Source organism: Notolepis coatsorum (genome assembly GCF_963971535.1).
Source record: "Notolepis coatsorum genome assembly, chromosome: 2".
NCBI classification, from domain to species: Eukaryota; Metazoa; Chordata; class Actinopteri; order Aulopiformes; family Paralepididae; genus Notolepis; species Notolepis coatsorum.
In genome coordinates, this window is record NC_140166.1 from 206,050,033 (window position 1) to 206,069,922 (window position 19,890).

At 41.4% G+C, this 19,890-nt stretch overlaps 3 protein-coding genes across 5 annotated transcripts in view; 1 reads left to right on the top strand and 2 right to left on the bottom strand.

The window, feature by feature from the left end:
* Nucleotides 1-6,943, bottom strand: part of usp13 (ubiquitin specific peptidase 13) — an 85,647-nt gene extending 78,704 nt beyond the window's left edge. For both annotated transcript variants that reach the window (XM_084307831.1, XM_084307832.1), the window contains exons 1-2: nt 6,825-6,943; nt 3,468-3,593 (exon numbers count right to left, since the gene is read on the bottom strand). In XM_084307831.1, the coding sequence (XP_084163957.1) occupies nt 3,468-3,593; nt 6,825-6,935 (237 nt within the window). In that variant the 5' untranslated portion in view covers nt 6,936-6,943. The remainder of the gene's footprint in view (nt 1-3,467; nt 3,594-6,824) is intronic.
* Nucleotides 6,944-7,447: 504 nt separating this feature from the next.
* Nucleotides 7,448-12,743, bottom strand: ndufb5 (NADH:ubiquinone oxidoreductase subunit B5). Its single transcript, XM_084338208.1, has 6 exons — nt 12,612-12,743; nt 12,140-12,222; nt 11,760-11,826; nt 11,423-11,484; nt 9,952-10,058; nt 7,448-8,144 (listed from the first exon to the last, which is right to left on the bottom strand). Exons 1-6 carry the CDS (start codon nt 12,727-12,729, stop codon nt 8,024-8,026), a joined length of 558 nt encoding a protein of 185 aa, XP_084194334.1. The 5' UTR covers nt 12,730-12,743; the 3' UTR covers nt 7,448-8,023.
* A 282-nt stretch (nt 12,744-13,025) lies between these two features.
* mrpl47 (mitochondrial ribosomal protein L47) lies at nt 13,026-19,762 on the top strand. Of its 2 annotated transcripts, XM_084338069.1 has the most exons (7): nt 13,026-13,166; nt 14,169-14,317; nt 16,452-16,512; nt 16,598-16,694; nt 17,149-17,279; nt 17,979-18,074; nt 19,219-19,762. In XM_084338069.1, exons 1-7 carry the CDS (start codon nt 13,036-13,038, stop codon nt 19,325-19,327), a joined length of 774 nt encoding a protein of 257 aa, XP_084194195.1. In that variant the 5' UTR covers nt 13,026-13,035; the 3' UTR covers nt 19,328-19,762. The 2 variants fall into 2 exon arrangements, with proteins under 2 accessions (XP_084194195.1, XP_084194196.1); XM_084338070.1 differs by lacking the exon at nt 14,169-14,317 and having other exon boundaries at nt 13,146-13,166.
* The last annotated feature ends 128 nt before the right edge of the window (nt 19,763-19,890 follow it).

Sequence of the window (19,890 nt, forward strand, 5' to 3'; positions counted from 1 at the left end):
CTTCAAAAACATGGTTTGGCAAAGCTTGAAATGTAGCACAACATAGCTCACTTGATATGAGGAGTAGAGAAATAATAAAGGTGTTATTAGAAATAATAAAGGTGTTATCAGAACAATGTAAATATTTCCAACAATGTAAAACATAAAATGTGTCATTAATTTGGGCGGCACGGTGGCACAGTGGTTAACACTGCTGCCTCACAACAAGAAGGTCCTGGGTTCGAACCCCAGCATGGCCTTTCTGTGTAGAGTTTGCATGTTCTCCCTGTGTTCTCGTGGGTTCCCTCCAGGTACTCTGGTTTCCTCCCACACCATAAAGACATGCATGGTAGGCAGGGACTACAGATGAAAACTAGCCCATTAGCCAATTCTGGCACATTTACATTGATGTGGAAACTGGATGTTGATTAATGTGCACTGTCCCTGGGTAAAAACAATTATAATAACTAATTAAAAACCAGGCATTCCATGTACCATGTCATGTATCGTGGCCAATGGGCGGTTAAGTTGGGGCGTGAGGTCCAATGAGGTTAAAGATAGGGTAAGGGGTGGGTTCATGCTCGAGACGCCTGGCCTGTTCCTGTGTGATATATAGACCATAGATATCTATAGAACACTAGATAGCTTGAGGAGTCACCAGCGTCACTGAACCGCCGCCATCTTGCCCCAGTCAGCCTTGAGTGAGAGTGAGTGAGCTGCACAGACAAAAATACTCATAACTCGCTGAAATATTGACGGATTTACAAACGGGTTGGTTTGCTATAAACATCAAAGATGTAGTTATGATACTGCATACTTGTAAAAAAAAATTTTTTAAAGATGTTTTTTTTACAAACCGCTTGAATCATAGCCACGTTAATAATGCTTGTAATAAACCAAACCGTTTGTAAATCCGTCAATATTTCAGCGAGTTATGAGTATTTTTGTCTGTGCAGCTCACTCACTCTCCTCAAGGCTGACTGGGGTAAGATGGCGGCGGTTCAGTGACGTCGCTCTCCATTGGCGTCGCTCTCCATTGGCCGCCGCCATCTTGCCCCAGTCAGCCTTGAGTGAGAGTGAGTGAGCTGCACAGACAAAAATACTCATAACTCGCTGAAATATTGACGGATTTACAAACGGGTTGGTTTGCTATAAACATCAAAGATGTAGTTATGATACTGCATACTTGTAAAAAAAAAAAATTTTAAAGATGTTTTTTTTACAAACCGCTTGAATCATAGCCACGTTAATAATGCTTGTAATAAACCAAACCGTTTGTAAATCCGTCAATATTTCAGCGAGTTATGAGTATTTTTGTCTGTGCAGCTCACTCACTCTCCTCAAGGCTGACTGGGGTAAGATGGCGGCGGTTCAGTGACGTCGCTCTCCATTGGCCGGCAGCGCGGGTAAGCTACATTTACATTTACATTTAGTCATTTAGCTGACGCTTTTATCCAAAGCGACTTACAAGTTCTGTACGACAAGACAGCAAGAATGGTACAACTCTATCAGCTGAGTAACAATGTTCATCAAGTGTTGCGTGTTACAGTGTAGGTTAGTTTATTAGGACAAGTGCATGACAGTAAGGTTAGTCAGGGTTAGATTTTTTTTTTTTTTTTTTTTATTTTTTTTTTTTATCATTTCAGATAATGGTAGCTATCTAGTGTTCTATATATATCTATGATATAGACCACCGCAACACTTCCGGGATTCTGAAATCGGGGAGGAGATTGCGGGGGGGTCAAATGAATGAATGTGGATGAGAGCCTTGACATTAAGTGATTGCAGATACGGCTGTGGGGGTGCTAGAGACATGATCGAATAGACTTGTATGCGCCTGAGTCTTCTGAACACCACGGCGCGAGATATTCCTAATCGATCAGAACTAAATTGGCAGCGAAAAAGACCGTTTTTTAAGCATCGATTTCCCCATGCACATGCGCAGATTGGCCACGGAGTGTGACGCAACGCACATCCACCTGGAATGTTCCATTAGAGGGGCATTAGAGGGGGAGTTGTGTTGTGAGAATGATGAATTAAATATACAGTAAAAGGAATACAGTACAAATATACAGAAGTCTACAGTAAGTGTAATATTGCACAGTGTTGTTCATTTATAATCAGTAACTTAGGCTACATAGTATAACTAGGCAAAAAATGTCATAGATGACTGAAAATCAACATTACTAGTCTATACCAGCACCTGCTAGACTAGAATAGGCTGTCATTAGCCTACTATGTAGCCTAAGCTACTGATTATAAATGCACAACACTGTGCAATATTACACTTACTGTAGACTTCTGTATATTTGTACTTTATTCCTTTTACTGTATATTTAATTCTATCTTATCATTCTCACAACACAACACCCCCTCTAATGCCCCTCTAATGGAACATTCCAGGTGGATGTGCGTTGCGCATGTGCATGGGGAAATCGATGCTTAAAAACTGTCTTTTTCGCTGCCAATTTAGTTCTGATCGATTAGGAATGTCTCGCGCCGTGTTCAGGAGACTCGGGCGCATACAAGTCTATTCGATCATGTCTCTAGCACCCCCACAGCCGTATCTGCAATCACTTAATGTCAAGGCTCTCATCCACATTCATTCATTTGACCCCCGCAATCTCCTCCCCGAAGTGTAGTGCATGGTCTATACCGATACATGGCTGGAGAGACCACATTGCAGGCACGTGCACTGCACACATAGAGCCCAAGGGGTGCTCGAGCACCTGCCCTTTTGAGCCTCATAAAAAAGTGCCCTTTAAGAAAAATACATTTATTTAAAAAAATATATATATGTTTACCGTTGCGCATATAGACTGCCCTTCCAACTGAAAAATGTCAGGATAGAATCAAAATATTAGGTAAAGAGAGAGAGAGATGCCCCGTATTCCATTGCAGTTTGCACGGCCTCCTCAGCGTGCCTCTCCGAGGACCTATATATTTTATGCATAGCGTGGGTGGTGATGATGATGATGATGATGATGATGATGATGATGATAGAAACCGCTGTGGCGCATACAGTTGAATGCTGGTATTACACTCACTGAGGGACACGAAGAACTCAAGTCCGATGGGATTTGGGAATCTCAAATACAAATCGGGATTGGAATAAAAAATGCATTTATATTAAACAATACAGAATATACAGCACTTCTTGGGGTCTGTAGGGTAAGCACTTATTCCCTCCCCCCTGAACATTTATGGAGATGTATGGGCCTTTTAAGTCAGTGATAAAAGTGTCTTTCAAGGATAAGTGAGCTCCTGCACTGATTATTATAGTTCAATATTTGATCACCAAAAAGGGCCCCCAAAAATCAGGCTTGCGCGCTTCGCACGCTCCGTTATAACAGACACAGGTATAGTGCCCTTTTCAGCCTTTGAGCACCTGCCCCCCTAATGTCCTGTGCACGTCCCTGCCACATTGTATACAAACATAATCACAGTGTGAATCCATACACCACATGCGTCACACAGATCTGACCTACCTCTTTCACGTGTCGTTTGAGGTGCATGTAAACACTCTGTCCTGTTTTGCGGTAATGTCTCTCCACGTGTTCTCTTCCGAAGCCCAAGAATGTGTTCATGCAGATGTACAAGCCTCCTTCAGACTCCTGCAGGCAGAAACAAACAAGGGTGAATTCCCAGAGGAGAGCGACAGCCCTCAACGCGGCAGCGTAGCTCAGGAACAGCTTGGCAAATGTGCTAGTTATTGACAAAACACCGGGACGTGCTCCAATAAATTAGTTTGAATTCTTGAAGGTTTAACCCTTTCACTGCCACACTACCAAAGGGTTAACCCTTTCACTGCGACAATACAGAAGGTTAACCATTTTTTCACTGCCACACGACAAAGGGTTAACTCTTTCAAAACCACACTACAGAAGGTTAACCCTTTCACTACCACACTACAGACCCGTAGTGTGGTAGTGAAAGGTTAACATTCTGTAGTGTGGTAGTGAAAGAGTTAATAGATAACTCTATAAAGGAGTTAAACATGACAAGACCATATAGAGTTTCAAAATGACAACAATAACATTCTATGTACAACAATGTATGATGCCAGCCAGTTAGGGTACCTTATGTATACTGTATCTCTGTATACTGTATACTTTACTTACTATAAAGTATATATTCAGATTGTAAGTGTTTATTGCCCATATTTATTGTAACGTATAATATAACCGATAGGGCATACAGGCCCTCACCTGCACCTTTGATTACAATGTCTACTTTCTCATATTCTTATATTCAGAGTTAATTATATTGTTTACACTGTTTATTTTTATCTTTACTGTTGTTTTATTTTATAAACTATATGTATGTCTTTCTACTATCTATTATCATGCCCATACCTGTACCCCCCATGCTGCTATCACACCCAAATTTCCCCAAGGGGATCAATAAAGGAATATCTTATCAACAAATTGTTCTCCACCTCCATGATAATTTCACACGAAAAACCCAAGTTAATTTCCTGTATAGGAATAGTTGACAGGAAATGCATCCGGGTCCAAACTGTTCCCTGGCAACGGAATTCCAGTGAGACAGTCTATTAATTGAATGCGCAAAACAACTTTACCCTTGCGGACACGTTCCATTAGCCAGAATATACCAAGCTCTGCGTGTACTCTGATATTTAGAATTGAATCAATCATTTCATTAAGTAATCAAGGAACACATTTGGGTGCAGTTATGAATTAAACATGTGTCCGATGGAATAGCGAGTGAGGAAAGCCGGTGGTGATTTAGAGGGAACCCAAAAGTCTGGATTTGTCTCTACTCTCAGAGAGTCTTACTCTTAAGTCAGACGGTCTTAGACACAAGGTCTCATGGCTTCCCAGAGGGCCCAGTAATTGTCGCACAACATAATCATTTATTTCCCACACAAACTGGCAGTAAGAAAACAATAAAACACCATTTAATCAATAGCCTGGTTTCCACGACAGGGTCAAAAAGGCCTATCCAGGGTTCACTATGCCCAGCCAAACACCCAAAATATAATTAGACATAATTTTCCAGCTGGGTTAATGCTTTGAATAATTGTGCCAGAGCTCTTACTTACAAGTAGCTAATTGACGTACAAGAATGGTGAATGGTAAATGGTGCATTTATATAACAGCTTTTATCCAAAAAGCGCTTTACAATTTTGTTCCTCACATTCACCCATTCGCTCACTCACACATTCACACACAGACGGTGGAGGCAACCGTGCAAGGTGCCGACCTGCTCATTGGGAGGAATTGGGGCTTAAGTGTCTTGCTCAAGGACACTTCGACACGCCGGGAGTGGGAATCAAACCGGGAACCCTCCAGCTACCAGACTGCTCTACCTCCTGAGCCACTGTCACCCCACTGTCACCCCACAAGAAACACCCATTGAGAACTAGGGGCTTTGCTCCAGTTCACAGCCTGGTAGGTCCATTTGTAATACATCAGTACTACAGGCATCTATTGTACATGTCCTACTGGCAGGTGTCTCTGGTCTATTAGGCCACTTTCACTCTCACACAGGCCGGATAAGGATAATAGCCTAAACAGGCTTATAAGTACAAAGGCTTACAATGGAGTTACACAATTCGAACAAACTGCCTTCTTTAATCAGGAGGTCCACTGAAAAATGAACCTCCAAAACGTTTGCTGGTGTACTGGCCAAAACATATTCCGCAATAGACCTCCATACTAACCTATACATCTGCAAAATGGGGTAGGCTTTATAAAACTTTGACAAACCTTTAAGTGGCCCAGAGTGACATATGAGCTTCAACAGCGCGGGGATAAAAATAAACCAGTCTTCAGCGCGACATGATGAACTCCAGACAGCTGAGTCACCTTTAAAAAAGGTTTCCGTTGATAAATTGTTGAAGTTTAATATATTATATTATATATTATAAAATACTTTGTGCAAGCAAAAGGTGTCGAGGCTCAAGTTCAGAGTGCCTATGGCTATAGGTTCAAACTGGATCTCACCAGCACTAAACGGTGCGCCTGCAATTTGGCCTCATTGCTGGGTGTCAAAAGCAAAACAAACTGCCATTGGCCTGTTTAGTGGAACAACCTTTATGTCTCACAGAAACAGACACTGATTGAAGATTAAAGAGCTTATGATTCAAGTCAAGTCAAATTTATTTTATAGCCCAAAATCACAACAAGTTGCCTCATGGGCTTCACAGATCAACAATAGATCCACAATAAAAACCACCATAAAATCCACAATTTTACAACACCCCCAGACTTGTTTTGTCACCACCAAGGTAAGGAGGATGGATAATAGAACAAGCTAAAAGTGTGTATGTATAAGTGTTAGCATATGAATACAAGCGCAGGTATGATATAATACGGCATCAATTTTAATATACTTTTTTTTTTATATATATTAAATATATAATTGTACTGATAATTAGTGATAAATCACGTCACTGTTTACCGGTCAACCTTTCTATGAATTGTAGCGATATAACAGAAAATAATAATCTACAATATGGTTTTCTTGACACGAGCTCGGGAGGACGCAGGTGTTACTGTGTTAATTAGTTGCCCAGACAACGCTGGCACGCGAGGGGGCCCTTTAAATGGTGCCTTTTCACAAAGGAAAGCCCCATTCCGGTGAGATGATGTAAACAACATTTAATTATTTATTATTTCCCGAAGACTCACGCTCAAGTTCAAGAGAACGGTGTGGTGGCCATGGACCCCCCCCCCCCTTCCCGACACACAGAGCAGCCACACAAAACGGCGCAGAGAGAGAGAGATTCACGTGCGTTAACGGTTACAGGGTAGAGAGACACTGGGTGAGTAACAGCGCGCGACACAGATTCCCGCCGCGGGCACGAGGAGGACACTTACGGGAGAGTCGTAGGTAAAGGTACATTCGCTCTTGAAAACCCTGTCTCCCGTCCTGGGGACTCTGATGGTGGGCATGTACGGGACCAGCAGCTCTCCGAGGTCTGCAGCCATCTTCGCATTCCTGCTTCTCGCACCACAATGCTGGGAGTCAGTCACCAGATCAGGGCTGTCAGAGGAGAGGAGGCTATTTTTAAAGCACTCGGTGTCGACATTCCTCCATCGTAGCGACGGCCGACGGGCGACGGGGGATGTGACGCCGACAGAAAAGAATGGAGGGAACTTGTCAAATAAATAAATAATAATAAACCCGCAAGACTATTTGGAAATAAAGAAAAATAATATCGTTCTGAAAAGCCTCTGGTTGTATATTGCGTGCTGTATCATGCGCGCACCAAGCTGTTTTACTGAAGGGGTCCCTCCCACTACTATGATTAATAAAGCCACCCACACAAATACTACACCCTTTTTCATGGCTTTCTGTAAATGCAATAGGCTAGCCTATTATGTATGTTATCTATGCTATTATTTTAAATAAATAAATAATTAATACAACTAAAACAAATCAAACACAGCTTACAAAAGAATTTGCTTACAATGCTGTATTGAAATGACACAAATACCAGTTACTGAATTTCCTCTTTTTTATTTTTATTTTTTTTAATCAAATTTTTTATTTTCAATTTTCAACCAACAAACACAACATTAACATCAATAAGAATGACAAGACTATGAGAAATAATAAATACCTACAGATCATCCAGTTCCTGAACTTCAAAGGTCACAAAGCAAATTGAAAAAAATAACAGTTAGAATTGGTCAAATAAGGACATTGTAATGTTTAATTTTGTAATGTACTTGTTCATTTTAGCAATTGGGGTAATTAGGAAGTTATTTGACAGTGAATGTATGAAATGTATTTTCGCTATTCAATATATTTTATTTGTATTTGTAATAACTGACCTTTTACCCATCAATTCAAGCCATTCACTCTCTACTCAGCTCTGCCATCCAGTGGGCATTCCTGTCCATAACAACATATTTGAAACAAACCACCTGACAAGCCATTTGTTGAACAGAGTCCAAGACACAATTTCAGAGTACATATATATATATACTTTATTTACGCAAGAGGGAGGGCAAAACATTTACAAACAGTGAGATTCATCATCACTATACATCCGACAGCCGGCCAGTGTGGTTTAATGATCGGGCGTCGACTTGTGGCTGTTGTCGATCAGATTCTTGTCCAGAGTCGGCAGCTGATACCAGGGGCCGTCTCCCTTCTCTCTCATGTTCTTACGCACCTCCATTTGAGCCAGCCTGTTGGTGATACACAATGGAATTGTTAAACATGGTTTCTCCAAACTTCAAGTGCAATATTCAACCCTTCAAGTGCAATATTGGAAAACATTATTATTATTACTTTTAAATAACCCTAACTAACCTTACGGCGGTCATGCACTTGTCCTAATTAAGGTTCTGCTGCCAGAGCTATCACTGTCTCAACTCGGGACATGAGAACTAGAGACTCACATCAACGACTATCTTGATTCTTTGCACTAGAAACTGATACCCTGTCCACACGAGCACTGGGTTTAATGTAACCGTGATTGTATGTGCGCAGTTGCACTGTTCACCCACACACAACCGGGATTTTGCTACACTGCAACCCCGGTCTTTGAAAACCGGAGTCCAGGGTGAAGTTTTGCGCACATCCCGGTTACAGTGTGGCATAGCAACCAAGGTTATTTCCAGTGTTTACGGCAGAGCTGTCGCAATTATTTCCCATGTTTACGGCAGACTGTCGCAAACAATAGTAAGTTAGCAACCGAGTGCAGGGTAGCGAGATTAGAGCAGAGCCAGCTACACCAGTGTTTACAGCAGAGCTGTCCAAAGTAGCATTATATGAAAATGATTGTAACAAACTTTTGTTCGAAACGTATCGTCTGTGTTGAAGAGTGTTGTGATCGACTGATGATGTCTCGTCTGTTGTCGCATTCCTGACCTGACGCTCAGAGTAAACCTGTAGCTGCGGCTAAACTAAACTCATGTGTTGTCAAGTTATTGTTATAAGGAACCCAGTCCAGACTGCATCCCCTTAACAATTGTTTCTATTGAGCCGTATTGTACCCATTCTGCAATGTGTTAAATAAAGTTTGCATCCATTCATTCTACTAGCGTTAAAGTGACCACATTATTACGTTAGCATGTAAGCTAACAACACCGGAGATCTTTTTGTGAGACTAAACTATCCGCTCTTGGTGGTAAATTGTGTTGATGTTGGTTTTGTTTCATCAACAAATGAGGCAGAACACACAGTGAATGTATCCGTTTTGTTTATTGCACTCTCTTTGCTGAAAAATAAATGCTACATTGGCTAAATGGCTAACGCGAGGTATTTAAAGATGGTGACTTTGTTGTTTTTAAGCAGGAAGTGTAGCGAGCGTTCAACCTTTTCTGATTGGTTGAAATGGCCTTCATGTCTGAACAACATCGCCAACTACTGCTTTGGCATTGTACTACATGCATATGACTTCACTCTGTGCAGGGTTTAAACCAGTCGTGTGGACAGAGTTTTATTTTTTTGAATAATAATAAAAAATAAAATAAAAAAAAATCATTAATACCCGTGATCGTGTGGACTGGGCCTCATACCACTGGTCTATCTTGTGTTTGTACTTTTATATTACTATTTTATATTACTTTATTTATATTACTTTTTATATTACTTTATTATTATTTTTTATATTACTATATTGTACTATAAAATGCAGTCTAAGAATACAAAACGGAATACTACTAATAACACATCATGTTGAAACAAATATTTTTGTATCCGGTATGTCAGTTTACATGCTGTACGCCGAAGACATGACAAGTCAAAATCCCTGCATCGTGATTAGTCAAAAGAATCCATTCAAAAATGATTGCACTGCTTTTAGAGCACCTGTGAGTCTGCGTATGAGACTAGGACTCTCACGTCTGAGAGAGGACTGCAGCATCACACAGTGTTTCCACGCCATCAACCAGTACAACAAAAGGTGTGTAGAAAAAACCTTTACCGGCTTTGGAACAGGACAGGTATTTGTGAACATGGTCCTGCAACACAATACATAACAACATTCACCTCATCTCTCCCTTCTCTTGCTCAATTTGGATGGCCGCCATCATCTTCTCATAGTCCTTGACGGGGGAGTCGTAGAAGGTCCGCGAGATCCACCTGGTGATGGGGTGCTGCGATGACAGAGCGAGAGAGAGAAAAACGTGAGCTTGTAAAATAAATGTATTTGTATTACATTCCTAATGTACAAACTCCAGTAGGAGCCTTGATGTACATTTTATATTTACACTTTGTCATTTAGCTGACGCTTTTATCCAAAGCGACTTACAAGTTCGGTACGACAAGTCAGTAGGAAGGGTAGAACTCTTTCAGGTGAGTAACAATGTTCATCAAACAGTGTTGAAACTTGGATGCTGCAGTGTTGAGTGCATAGTAGTAAAACATAGTATAGCAGCAGGAAGAGTGCATGATAGTAGAAGACAGTAAGAAGGTTAGTGTTGTATGTATGAAGCAATGTTATTTTACTTCTTGTGTTAACCCTTTCACTACCACACTATAGAAGGTTGACCCTTTCACTACCACAGTACAGAAGGTTGACCTTCTGTGGTATGGTAGTGAAAGGGTTAACCGTCTGTAGTGTGGTAGTGAAAGGGTTAACCTTCTGTGGTGTGGTAGTGAAAGGGTTAACCTGCAGTAGTGTGGTAGTGAAAGTGTTAGATGCAGGTTGTAGGGTTTTAACCATTGATTGATGGTTCTAAATTGTACATGAATGAAAAGGGGATCAATAAAAACAATTGTTGTCAAAAGATAGTCATCACAGAGTTTTGCTGCAACAGGTTACAACACTTTCAACATCCAGTGTCTCGGTTTGACAAGAAAAAAACTCCACTTGAAGCTCACTTATCTCTCTCCAAGGTGCTCAAACTGAATGTAACTAATACATCGAATCCATTCCTTTTTACTTAATCATTAAATCATTAGCTTGGGGTCACTAGACAAATGGTATTTATTATTATTTTTTTTATTTTTATTTTTAAATGTACCCACTAGAGAGATCCAACATCAGTCTGTGTCAAAATCAAGCAGAAAATCAAGTAGCTTTGCTTTGATATCAGACATGTTAACATGCGATAAAAAAAATTATAATAATCCTGATACCGAAACCCTGTCTTAGGCTGGCATTTGCCTGATATCATATACTAGCATCGGTGTATCCACAATTGTAAATAGGTCATTTTGCCCAAAGATCACAGGTAGGTAGTACTGTATCTACAGTAGCAATAATATGAGATAGCATGGCCACTGGAAGTGGCGCTTTCCTAAGAACATACAAACTGCATCTTTAATGCCTGGGTTTGGATATTTAGTGCCTGGAGAAGATATTTAGTGATGGTGTGTACGATCATGATGTAGAGGAGGTAATGGTATGGTGTCCCATTTTGAAAGCTGGCACACCTTAAAGCCTCGACCAGTCGTCAGAACAATGGCTCATAACAATGCAAGTGAATGGCGGCGAGGAGAAAAGTTGTCCACAAACCTTGTAGTACTCCCAGTAGTCCGGCTCGTAGTCCTCTGGGATCTCAGCCAGCTCTGCCTCACCTGCATGGCACAAGCACAGCCCAAAACAACTCAAGTTAACCCTTTCACTACCACACTACCAAATGGCTAACCCTTTCACTGTCTGTGACAATATAGAAGGCCTTTCACTGCCACACGACAAAGGGTTAACCCTTTCACAACCACACTACATGAGGTTAACCCTTTCACTAAGGTTAACCTTCTGTAGTGTGGTAGTGAAAGGGTTAACCCTAGATTCATTTTCACGCTCATCATTTCTTTCAAATCAAATTGAGAGGAACACCGATTTAATTTACCAACAAACACATTCACGGAGGTGATAAGGACAGCCATTGGAATCCCGGTCAGTAGAACGTAATATTGCTGGAAAAAGAAGAGAAGATGAATGAAAAAAATAAAATGTTCTGTAAGAGCAATGCACTACTAGAGCAATAACATACACCTTTCTAGTTGTGTAAAAGCTACTTGTAAAATACCAACACACACTTTAACATAATGTATCCAAATCCCTCTGCAATGGAGTGTGAAATGTTTTGTGAAAACATCTCCAGTTTTTGTTCATTATGCCAATTTAAAGAACTGTCAGTTCAGAATGATTAATATGGATAAACAAGGTTCTACTGTACAACCTAATACTGGGACAGACATAAGTCATAATGAGACATTATATACTCACCAATAAGCGCAGAAACCTCCTGTCATAGAAGTTGGTGGATCTAACGACAAACAGTTTCTTTCCATGACCCCAGCGGACAGCCACTGCAAAAACAAAGACAGCAGATAGAGAAAAAAACGTTCCTCGTCTCAGAGATATTTTGTAGACAGATTTTTAAATCACAGCCCAAACCTATAAATTGCAAGCTGGTGTTTATTTCCCACACTAAAGGAAAGTGAACTCGCCATCATGCCTTCGTCTAAACATGGTTTTATCTGGCCACTGTCTGTCTGAGTTGTATCTACTATCTACTGTTTTTAGATCAGGGCAGCTAATGAATAATCATAACACCTGCACGATTATAAACAAAGTTAGCTCGACTGGCTGCTAGCTACAAAGCTAATGAGGTAACGTCACCACAAGGTCATAACAAGAGATAGACATGAGCAAGGTGGGAAAATCTCAAACTGAAAAGGGTAACCAGGTTGTTTACCTTGATCTGTTCTTGGAATCGTTCTAGTGAGTAGGTTGACAGCCGTATTTGGAGATTTGAGAGGATTTAGTCTGGCTGCAAAGGCAGCAGCAGACCGGAGAGCACTCATACCCACCATCACTAATGCGGGCGCGCGTCAGTGACGTCAGTCCAACAACGTCTCTGATTGGTTCATGAACTGAGCAGAGACGTTGTTGGACTGACGTCACTGACACGCGCCCTCATTAGTGATGTTTTTTTTGTTTTGTATGTAATATTTAATTGATAAAGTGGTTTCTTATATTTAAACCAATTGACGTTTTATGTTATGTTTTTATATACTATATAATACCCTTTTCTTTTAACCAAAAAATTTAAGAAATAATGTATGTTATTAGGTTTGCAAAAGTGCATGCTGGGAAAGTAGGATGGGATTGTAGCAAAGATGGCGGCGACCTCAGCCGTACGCGTTTTGACACTTTGCAAGCAGTTTCAAAACGTTTTTAGGATTTCTTCAACGATATCAAACCAACACTCGGCTCACAGCTTTGCCAAATGCCAGTCCTATCTTCACGGGTAAGGCTCTACTTCAGTGCATACCTATACTATTGTGTTTTTGTGCGAACGGGTTGACATGGCATTGCACGTCAGACACACTGCTATTGATTGATTGATTGAAAAGTTTATTAACAGATTGCAGAATGGGTACAGTACAGTACATCTCAATACATACAATTGTTAAGGGGATGCAGACCAGAGAAAGACTTTCGTCTTGTTTCCACCAGGGTCCCCCATTTTCAATTCATCATAACATATATGACATACATGACATACAGATAGACAGTACTGCTACATCTATACATTTATGACATATCAGATTTGCAAATACAGTACTGTTTGTGATACAAAAGTGTCCAGAAAAGGAGTGTATATACATTTGGCGTAGAAACTGTACATTGGAGGAGGTTGGTGGGGTTGGGTGGGTTGGGTGAGGGCTGTACATTGGAGGTGGGGGGGGGGGGGGGGGGGTTGGGTAGGGGACACACACACATTTTACACTGTACATTGGAATGTTGACAAAGCCTTACTTGGTCATTTACTGTACAATTAGGTTAGGACATTTGTAGGGGCCAGTTTCGAATTGCAGTCTCACGTAGGTGTTTTTTGAGAGTGTTTTTGAAGGTGGGTAGTGATTCACATTCTATGACCATAGATCTCGCTGTTATTGTATTCTACACCCGAATGAGTAGGTTGTACAGTTTCCCAACCCCACCTACCCAACCTCCTCCAATGTACAGTTTGTACGTCAAATGTATGCTATCTTTTTTAGACTCTTTGTATCACAAACAGTACTGTATTTGCACATCTGGTACATGTGTAGATGTAGCAGTACTGTCTATCTGTGTCATGCATGTCATGTTATGATGAATTGAAAATGGGGGACCCTGATGTAAACAAGACGAAAGTCTTTCTCTGGTCTGCATCTCCTTAACAATTGTGTGTATTGAGCTGTACTGTACCCATTCTGCAATCTGTTAATAACGTTTTTCAATCAATTCAATGTGTCGCATCCACCAGGCAAAGGTCTGCACTCTTCGCCCCGTCATGGCACTGTCACGTCGGAACTGTTGGTCAATGTCGACCGCTGCACACAACCATCAGCAGAAGGGGTCTGGATGAATTCTTCGACTTGCCTGACAACTGGGGAGTAGTCACAGTGAAGTCGGGTAAAGTGTGGCTCCTTATTTATTGTTTACACTGCTTATTTGTATCCTTATTATAGTTGCATTGCCTATATTTATGTCTTATACATATATATATATATATATGTTTTTAAATCATTAAATGGCACGGCTCCCTCCTATCTGTCCGAGCTCCTGCACCGCCACACCCCCCACCAATCCCTCAGATCAGCTGACCAGATGCTATTGGTGGTACCCAGAACCAGGCTCAAGACTAGGGGAGACAGAGCTTTCTCCACCGCAGCGCCTAGACTGTGGAACAGCCTCCCCCTCAGCGTACGGACTGCCCAGACCGTACAGGCTTTTAAATCACTCTTGAAAACCTACCTGTTCTCCTTGGCCTTGATTGATTGATTGATTGAAAAGTTTATTAACAGATTGCAGAATGGGTACAGTACAGTACAGCTCAATACATACAATTGTTAAGAGGATGCAGACCTGAGAAAGACTTTCGTCTTGTTTCCATCAGGGTCCCCCATTTTCAATTCATCATATGACACACATGACATACAGATAGACAGTACTGCTACATCTATACATTTATGACATACCAGATTTTCAAATACAGTACTGTTTGTGATACTAAAAAAATCCAGAAGAAGAGTATATACATTTGACATAGAAACTGTGCATTGGGGGAGGTTGGGTAGGTGGGGGGGTAGGGGGGGGGGGGACACTGTACATTGGAATACTGACATACATTTGACATAGAAACTGTACATTGGAGGAGGTTGGGTAGGTGGGGTGGGGTTGGGTGGGGCTGTACATTGGAATACTGACAAAGCCATGCTTGGTCTTTATTGTACAACTGGGTTAGGACATTTGTAGGGGCCAGTTTTGAATTGCAGTCTCCCGTAGGTGTTCTTTGAGAGTGTTTTTGAAGGTGGGTAGTGATTTACATTCCTTTACAGCTTTGGGTAGGGCGTTCCACATTGTTGTGGCATAATTGCGAAACGTGTTTAGTCCCTTGTTTGAGCCGAATCTGGGTTTTACATGATTTGTGGAGCTCCCTCTGGTGTTGTGATCGTGGTATTCACTGACCTTTGGGAAGTATTTTGACATGTACATGGGTACCTTGGTCGTGTAGTGTATCTTGTAGACCAGGCCGATTGCAAGTTGCTGTAGTCTGTCGTCTACTCTAAGCCATCCTAGGTTGGCAAAGTGTGCAGGGGTGAGGTGGGTTCTAGGAGTCAGGTCAAGCAGTAGTCTGACTAGTTTGTTTTGAGATGTTTGTAATTTGGTTTTTAGTGCCTTTGAGGTGCTTTGGTACCATGAGGTGCAAGCATAGTCGTAGTACCTTCCCCCCTACTTAACCACCACTAGACCCCTGGCCCCTCTATCCTCTTTGTTTTACTGTGTCCTACCAGTTTTTATTACTTTCATTGCTTTATTATGTTTTTAATCCTATATCTTGCACCATATTGTTTTGTTTTTGTTGCTTTCATTGCTTTGCTATGTTTTCTTTCTTTCTTTCTTTTAATCTTATACCTTGCATCACACTAATTTGTTTTTATCAACTTGCTTGTGAAGCACTTTGGTGTCAGCTGCCGCTGCCTGGAAATGTGCTATACAAATAAAACTGACTTGACTTGACTTATACTATTACCATGCCCCTACCTGTACCTGTACCCTAGCCCCTTTCGTGACTGTGATGCACCGAGTGAATACACAGTCCCTTGTCCAACCATGTAAAATGTCTACAATTAAGTCTGTCTCTCAAAACGCTTCTCGTACAAGTATCGCAGATAGATCTCAAAGGTAATCACAGTTGCACGAGGGTTTCGGACAGACAAACGCTAAGCTCGGCGTTGCTAATAAACATTTTAAATAATTTTTATAAACTGGTCAACACTGCTCAAAACGGCCTTAGCTGCTTGATCAGGCACCCAACGCTGGAAATAAAGCTGTGTTGACCAGTGTTGACCAGTTTATAAAAACTATTCCACTTCCTCTTCCCTCCTCCCTATACTGCTATAACGCCCGAATTTCCCCAAGGGAATCAAATCACTAAAAAAAGAATATCTTATCAACAAATTGTTCCCCCACCTCCATGATAATTTAACATGGGATGTGGTCAATAGAATAGTTGTTTATGCCTTTTGGTTATGTTTGGTTGCAGGGGCGCCATGGACCGCCAAGCTACTGAGAACTAAGAGCAATGAAGACCTACACAAACTTTGGTATGTATAGCGGTGTTGTATGTAGCACATGACAAGTCGACAATCACACTGTGGGTCAACTATATACCTCTTTGTTTCTATGCAGGTATGTCCTCTTGAAAGAGAAGAACATGCTGCTGACCATAGAACAGGAGGCAAAGAGGCAGAGAGTCGCCATGCCCAGTCCAGAGCGATTAAAAAAGGTTGGCAGGATATTGAAATAAATTGGCTCAAATTCTTGTAGCCTACAAAATAAGGATTGTAGAATAAAGTAGCCTACAGATCTTCTATCCCCAGGCCACCGGGCTGCTCAATGTGTACTCTATGTCCACATTGCACACACTCACTTTAAGCATTCACTTTTTAAACATTACACTGTATTTTATCTATTTATTCTTACACATTTGCACTACCTCATTTTTGCATTTTGTACATTTTAGTTTTGTATATTGTATATTATTATGTATAGTGTTTGTCACAACCTTGCGAGGGTATACAGAACCAAGTAGTTCACTATAATGTATACATGTACCTTTTTATATGTGACAAATAAAACAACTTGGAACTTGAGATGAATAAGCACTTAAGACAAAAACATAACTAAGGCTAGATTAAACTCAAGCCACATATTTCTGTTTATTTTCTTCGCTGCCCCAGCTTCATCGGTCTATGGTGCGATTGGAAACGGTGGTGAAGGAGAGGGAGGACGCAGTGCGCCTGTTGCAGACCGGACAGGAGAGAGCACGGCCAGGAGCCTGGAGGAAGAGCATATTTGGATATGCCTACTGGTAGGGAGCATCAGGGGGGTGGTTCTCAGCACCACACACCATGCACACACAGAAATGTACTGCTCTGGATTGCCCCCACCCACCCATTTAACTTTACATAGTGAACTGAGTCTGTACTAGGGGTGTAACGGTACACAAAAACCACGGTTCGGTTCGGTATGGGTTTTCGGTACAGTGGGGGAAAGTTTGGCTTTCCATGTTCCAGGGGTGATGTAGTGTGTGTGCAGTAACTAATTGTACTTGTAGGGCTGTCAACGAATATTCTATATTGAAATTAATAATCGACTTGTAAAAAAAAATATATATATATTATATTAGATTGTGAAAAAAACAGCCACCAGTGGGCGGTCGTTAGTGGTTAACATACCGTTGTATTCATTCGGTACACTACACAGCCGTTCGTTACGGATACGTGTACCTTTACACCCCTAACACAGGCCTGGTTAATCACCTTATACAGATGCATACTTATCATCTGAAAGCAAGATGGATTCTACATTTTTCTCATTTCACTTTTTGACATGCTCAGTAAGTACTGTCCCACCCTTGAGCAGTGACATTCAGATTAAAACGATTTCAGAAATGTTAGTTTTTTTTGCATATGGGGACTGCTGAGTGATTACCTGTTTTTTTGTTTGTTTTAATTCAATTTAAAATGAAGTAGTTGATCACTCTGATGTGACTGATTTCCCTCCTCAGGTATCGATTCAAAGAGCACTTCATTCCTTGGTACATGAACAGAAGATACAAGCAGAAGAAGTTCTATACGCCAGGATTTGTCATCCCACACATGAGGTAAGACACCGAACGTATAGTCCCATCTCATGCACTTTACACGTGAGGTAAGACTCGGCAGTCTCATGTACTTTACATGATGAGGTAAGACACAGCACACTGTCTCATGCACTTTACATGATGAGGTAAGACACAGCACACTGTCTCATGCACTTTACATGATGAGGTAAGACACAGCACACTGTCTCATGCACTTTACATGATGAGGTAAGACACAGCACACTGTCTCATGCACTTTACATGAGGTAAGACACAGCACACTGTCTCGTGCACTTTACATGATGAGGTAAGACACAGCACACTGTCTCATGCACTTTACATGATGAGGTAAGACACAGCACACTGTCTCATGCACTTTACATGAGGTAAGACACAGCACACTGTCTCATGCACTTTACATGAGGTAAGACACAGCACACTGTCTCATGCACTTTACATGATGAGGTAAGACACATCACACAGGGTGCTCCAGTAGCACACCATGTTACCGCGCTGCGTCGCGGGACTCCGTGCTGCGTCACGGATCTGGTTGACTCCGAGTTCGATTCCCGGACTCGCCGTATTTGCCGAATGTCTCCCCCTGCTCTCTCTCCCATTTCACCCTACAACTGTCGGTCATGCTTGACCAGGAAAGCGATAAACGCTAAAAAATAAAGTTTAAAAAAAAAAAAAAAAAAGACACATCACACTGTCTCATGCACTTTACATGAGGTAAGACACAGCACACTGTCTCGTGCACTTTACATGTGAGGTAAGACACGGCACACTGTCTCATGCACTTTACATGAGGTAAGACACAGCACACTGTCTCGTGCACTTTACATGTGAGGTAAGACACAGCACGCAGTCTCGTGCACTTTACATGTGAGGTAAGACGCAGCAGTCTCGTGCACTATATGTGAGGGATTGAGGTAAGACACAGCACACTGTCAGTGTCTCATGCACTTTACATGTGAGGTAAGACGCAGCAGTCTTGTGCACTTTACATGAGGTAAGACACAGCACAGTGTCTCGTGCACTTTACATGGTGTAAATTATGTCATGCATATTACTCCTTTGTTCTCGTTGGAGAATTAAAGTGCTTGCTCTCCTGTAGTCACGGTTCCTAATAGAAAATGTATCTCGTCAACCTTCTGTCCTACAGATTACGTATGGAGCAGAACCTTCGGGGAAGGGCCAGGAGGATCCGGATGGAGAAGGAAACGAAGGCCCAACTCGAGGAGAAGTTTCCTCAGATGAAAGTCAGCTCGTGAGGCAAAGAAATGCCATTCTCATTTCTTCCTCTTGCAAATCGACTATATTCACACGTGGCCATTTTGCTCTTATGTCATGCTCAAGTTGGTTTCCTTTCCCAAGGTGGAAACGGGGTGGAAAGGAACCCAACCAGAGCATGATATAAGAGCAAAATGTCCGCCATGTTAATAGGGTCAATGGTCAATAAGGGATTTATGGTGGCTTATGTATCTGTCCTAACACAAACCCTTTTCCATATTAGTTTAATCTTCTGAAATGACTTGATGGAGCGCTGGCTATCTTGCTCATTCAATCTGCTCAACTCAAGAAAGATCAACTAGCACTGTATTCAGCCATTGAATGTCATGTTCCTATGTAATGTATTTGATCTAACCTATTGATATGTCAATTATCTATTATAATTTGATAAAAATACACCAGAAAAAATGTACAGATGAGTTGTCACTGTTGTGGATTTCTTGGTTATGTACCAATCTGTAGGTTTAATTGTGCTAGCCTTAGCACATCATGCTTCTTCCGCAAGAGTCCTTCAATTGTAGTGATGATCAAAATGTCCCCAACA

Bases quoted from the DNA above. Each gene is read 5' to 3' on its own strand.
- ndufb5 (XM_084338208.1), bottom strand. From the start codon at position 12,729: ATGGTGGGTATGAGTGCTCTCCGGTCTGCTGCTGCCTTTGCAGCCAGA. The intron at 12,223-12,611 runs GTAAACAACCTG...TTGTTTTTGCAG, and splicing joins GATTCCAAGAACAGATCAAG to TGGCTGTCCGCTGGGGTCAT. The intron at 11,485-11,759 runs GTAAATTAAATC...TGTGCCATGCAG, and splicing joins CTCCGTGAATGTGTTTGTTG to GTGAGGCAGAGCTGGCTGAG.
- mrpl47 (XM_084338069.1), top strand. From the start codon at position 13,036: ATGGCGGCGACCTCAGCCGTACGCGTTTTGACACTTTGCAAGCAGTTT. The intron at 14,318-16,451 runs GTAAAGTGTGGC...GTTTGGTTGCAG, and splicing joins AGTAGTCACAGTGAAGTCGG to GGGCGCCATGGACCGCCAAG. The intron at 16,513-16,597 runs GTATGTATAGCG...GTTTCTATGCAG, and splicing joins GAAGACCTACACAAACTTTG to GTATGTCCTCTTGAAAGAGA.